General features: G+C 47.6%; 1 protein-coding gene and 1 pseudogene across 1 annotated transcript; one reads left to right on the forward strand and one right to left on the reverse strand.

Annotated features, from left to right (window-relative positions):
* The first annotated feature begins 221 nt into the window (after positions 1-221).
* LOC127675675 (ferritin heavy polypeptide-like 17) lies at positions 222-752 on the forward strand. Its single transcript, XM_052171733.1, has one exon. It carries the CDS (start codon positions 222-224, stop codon positions 750-752), a length of 531 nt encoding a protein of 176 aa, XP_052027693.1.
* Positions 753-2,151: 1,399 nt separating this feature from the next.
* Positions 2,152-3,258, reverse strand: LOC127675422 (kelch-like protein 2; annotated as a pseudogene).
* Positions 3,259-4,677: the final 1,419 nt, after the last annotated feature.

Below are 4,677 nucleotides of genomic sequence, written 5' to 3' on the forward strand. Positions count from 1 at the left end.
GCAGGCGGGCAGGCAGGCACTCAGGCGCACAGATACACACCCACCAGCACACAGGTGGGGCTGCCTCAGAGCCACCTGAGGCTTCCACTTGCTGCCCCACTGGGTCGCTTCCTCTCTTCAGAGGGACTCCAGGACAGGAGGGCCTTGCCCTCTGAGCCTGCTCTGGCTCTCTGAGCAGGTACAGGTACTGCTGAGACAGTGGTTGTGTTCGAGCGGCCACCATGGCTGAAGCGCCCTCACAGGTGCGACAGAACTATGACCGCTGCTGTGAGGAAGCCATCAACACTCATATCCTCCTGCTGCTCCATGCTTCCTATGTGTACCTGTCTATGGCCTTCTACTTTGACCGTGATGACGTGGCCCTGGGGAATTTCAAGCGTTTCTTCCTGAGCAAGTCACACGACTGCAAGGCCAGTGTGGAGAAGTTCGTGTTCCTGCAGAATAAGCGTGGTGGCCATGCTTGTCTGCCCAGCATCTCGAAACCAGACCGCAGCAATTGGCAGGGGGGCCTCCGGGCCATGGAATGCTCCTTCTGCATGGAGATGACCATCAACCAGAGTCTGCTCAACCTGCACGAGCTGGCCAAGGGAAAGGGTGATGCCCACCTCTGCTGCTTCCTGGAGCAAAATTTTCTGGACGAGCAGGTCCGTGTCCTCAAGAAGATGGGCGGCTACCTGACCAACCTGCACCAGATGGGGGCACTGGAGCACAGCTTGGCCGAGTACCTCTTTGACAAGCTCAGCCTGTCCTGAAGCTTCAACTGGACTGAACTGCAATGTCCCCACTGCCATGGGGACTTCACCTGGTCATGAGACCTGGTGTCAGTTCATGTTACTTTTGAAGCAAGTTCACCTGGTTCATGGTTCTGTTCCCAATAAATTTGTTTGTTTCGAAGCAAAATGAAAGTTTAGTGACTCTTCTTGCAAAACTCATTGTGAGCATGCTCCCTCCCCTCTCTCCCCCTTCCCCCCCCCTCTCTCTCCTTCCCTTCCCCCACCCCTGTCCCATCCTAGGACACTAGCCTTCCAGCAGTTAGAGCTGCCATCCAGCCTTTTGTTTCATGGGCTCAGTCTCTGCTGCTGCTGCTGCTGCTGCTGCAGGAAAAGCAGCTTTGGTCCAGCCCTTCTGTCTTGCAGAGTTCCCAAGCACACAGCTCTTTGCTGCCACTGCTGCTCTTGCCACTGCCATCTCTGCCCACCTGGGGGACAGCAAGGGCGGTGGGCAGGGGAAGGGCAGGGGAAGGGTGGGAAAGCAGCCAGCTAAGTGGCCCAGTGTCAGCCAGTGTGCTCTATTTGGCCAGTTGTGGCTCCTTGAGGTCTGTGGGTATGAGTCACCAGTGCTGGCCTGAGTGCATGCCTTGGGACATGTCTGTTACCTTGTGGTTCAGAGCCTGGATGCTTGGTAGTATTGTGGCTGTTGGTTAATTGGCAAGCTCTGCAGCTTAGCTCTTTATTCTGTCTAAGGTGTGTGTACGGTAGAAGCCCAAGGGCAGTGATTGAGAGTCATGTGCACTGAGAGTTCAGTGGTATGGAAACTCCTCACCATATGGATGGCCCAATGTGGGGGGCAAAATGGCAAGGGATGACCCTTCTGGGAGCAACATATATGGAAAGAAGTATACAGCAAGATGCAACTGTAACTCCAGGCCCTGGTAGTTTATCCTGTGGTATCCTATTGTCATCTGAGTTGTACAATGTGAGAGACAGATTAACCACTTGTGAGTATACGTTCATCCCCCTCTGTTTTTGAAATTACAAGGTAAAGTTACTTTTCCCCACAGTCATCAAAAGCACCCATGTGTCAACAACTCTTTTTAAATTGCAGACAGGGATAAGCTCATAGTACCAAGCAAACTTTCCAGATATGCACGCATCAAGTCCAGATACCATCTTTCCAACAATACATGTTTAAAGCCTCCATTGATCAGACACAGCTTCCCCAGGACAGTTATGCAAGCAGGATCTACTGCTCTCCAAAGCTATTGCGTGCTTCCTCAGTATATGTGTAGCTGTTTCTCTAGGGAAATGAGTATGTGCCCCACAATACCCAGGATTAATGGTAACATGGAGAATCAACAGAGGAAGAGGGAAGAGAAGGGGCTTCTGTGCTTCAAAAGAGGTTTGAGAAAACCGTGGAATCATCCACTGGCTTTTAGTTGTATGCTTCCACAGTCGATAAACCACCAAAGCCCCCTACTGCATACAACAACCCATTCAGCATAGCAGCTCCCAGTGTGCTTCTTCAGTCTGGCATTGTTTCCATGCTGGTCCAGTGGTCTTTCGCAGGGTCATAGCAATCTACTGTTCGAACTCTTAGTGAGCCATTGGAGCCACCAACATCAAAGACAAGTCATCCATGCAGAACATCCCTGCTCTGCACCTCCTGGACGGCAGTTCTGCCACCTAGTACCATCGTTGCTCTTTGAAGTTGTAGCATTCCTTGATCTGGATAGCCTTTGGAGCCTGGCCACCGACCACCACCATCAATTTGGGAAGGTTTTTGGTGTCCTCAGTCAGGTCGACATGCTCTTCATTAACGTGTATTGCTCTGTGGGCAGCAAGAGTTACTTCATGGCTTGTACGAGGTAATCTGTGCACGCACTGCTGTTCTTATCCAATGCTTCCTCTTCAACTCTCTGCACCAAGTATTCAGGAGCAAGCAGGGGTAACCACATATGCTCCATGAGCCTGGACATTAACTCCTGCCTTGTGTCTTTATCATGGTTTCCCCAGGCTATTACTGCTTCAAATAGCTTCTCCTCTGAGGAAATTGTGAGTTTCACACTTGAGACTAAGCTGCACACCTGCTCATTGCTGAGGCTGAGAAACCTCACTAAAGAAGACATCTGCAAAATGTTTTCCTGTGTATGGGAAGTCTGTGCATGTGTGCATATCAGCAAAAGTCCAGTTCCTAAGCAGTTGACAGGGTGAGGCTGGGATTGCATGTCTTTTTCACATCCTGTAATCCTATCCCACCGGCTGCTGGGAGAAGGACCTGTATGTTTTCTTCTCTGACCTGGATTTCTGCAGTGTAGATGTGATCGATTAGCATCCTCAGTGTCCAGCCATCTACCTCTTTTATTGGAACTATCTTTGCTCATCTCTCGCTCATCCCACCTGTAAACATTGCCTGGAAGTAAGGGCTGCGGGCCAACAGCACCACTCAGTGTGTAGAGATCTCCATGTCTCCTGCCACAATTGTGATATCACACAGCAGATTTTGACTTCTTCATTCTTTCATGACTTTAAAGGCTTTATTCAGGTGCCATGGGATCACCATCAGTGGGCTGTGCTTCTGAGGATTCTCATCTTTTGCATCGAGGGGCTTCTGATAATGACCCTGCTTTGTGCATGCGGGAGGCAGAGAGGCAGAGCTAGCATCCCCATTGTGGCTCCTCCTTGGCTTCAGAACTCTGCCCCTGCCAGCAACATACCAGCTGTGGACTTCTGCACTGTCTGCTCGCCCAGCCGCATTCCATCCACTCCGAGGGGGCGCAGTGCTCCACACCCAGTGCCAACACCTGAGAGAGCAGACCCGGTGGCCATGGCCCATCAACCCAGTGCATGCTTGTGCCTAGAGCAGCTCATGCACACCCTGTAGCATCGGGCAGTGGCAGCAGCACCTGAACAGGCATGTGGGGGAGCATGCTGCTTGGCCTGTTTTGTGTGTATTTTCATTCAATTTTAGAAGTTCTTTCATTTCTTTATTATGGTCTTGATCCAGATTTTATGAAGTAGAGATATTTTCAGTTTGCATGAGTTTGCAAGCTTTCTATAGTTTCTGTTGTTGTTGTTGTTGTTGACCCCCAGACTGTTCAGGTTCTGAAAGGAGTCAGGGGTTTGTTTCAATTTTAACATATCTTTTCAGACTTTGTTTTTATCTGAGCATATGGTCATTATTCAGTACAGTTCCATGAACTCCATCAAAGAAGTATATTCTTCTGTGCTTTGGCAAAATGCTTTGTACATATTTATTATGTCCATTTAATAGATAATACCTCTTTGCTCTAGAATTTTGAAGTTTATATTTTTTCTAGATGACATATCTACTGATAAGAATTGGCTATTGAAGTCTCCCAATCTCAGCGTTTGAGGGGCAGCATGAAATTTCGACTGTAGCCATGTTTCTTTACAATGTTGGATGCCCTTGTGTTTGGAGCAAAAATATTTAAAAATTCAAGGTAGTTTAGTGTTATTTTATTTGATGACTGTGTGGTGTCCTTTCCTGACTCTAATCATTATTTTTGGTTTGTAGCTTGTTTTGTTTTATATTAAAAGCTATATCTAAGCCATTTGTTTCTTAGTTCTACTTGCTTGGAATACATTTTTTCCAACATTTGCCCTGAGGTTGTCTTTGTTGTTTATTGAGGTAGGTTTCTTAGATGCAGCAGAAGGAGACATCTCATGTTCACAACTGTTTTATTGGTCTGTGATTTTTAATGAAGTGAGGCTATTGATATTCAGAGATATCAATGACTAATAATTGATTCCTCTTATGTTATTATTGTTGTTCTTACTGTTGGCAATTGTAGTATTGTTGCTACTGTTATTAGTGGTGCTGGTGGTGGTCATGGTGGTGGTAGTAGACAGTATTCCTCTGTGTGAGTGTGTGTGTATTTACATTTGATTTTCCTGGTCTGAGCTTTTTTGTTTCTTCTATTTCTATAGTTTTATTGAG

Source organism: Apodemus sylvaticus, chromosome X, assembly GCF_947179515.1.
Source record: "Apodemus sylvaticus chromosome X, mApoSyl1.1, whole genome shotgun sequence".
Lineage (NCBI taxonomy): Eukaryota > Metazoa > Chordata > Mammalia > Rodentia > Muridae > Apodemus > Apodemus sylvaticus.

What these genes read in the sequence shown, in the direction of transcription:
- LOC127675675 (XM_052171733.1), top strand. Translation starts at nt 222, where the DNA reads ATGGCTGAAGCGCCCTCACAGGTGCGACAGAACTATGACCGCTGCTGT.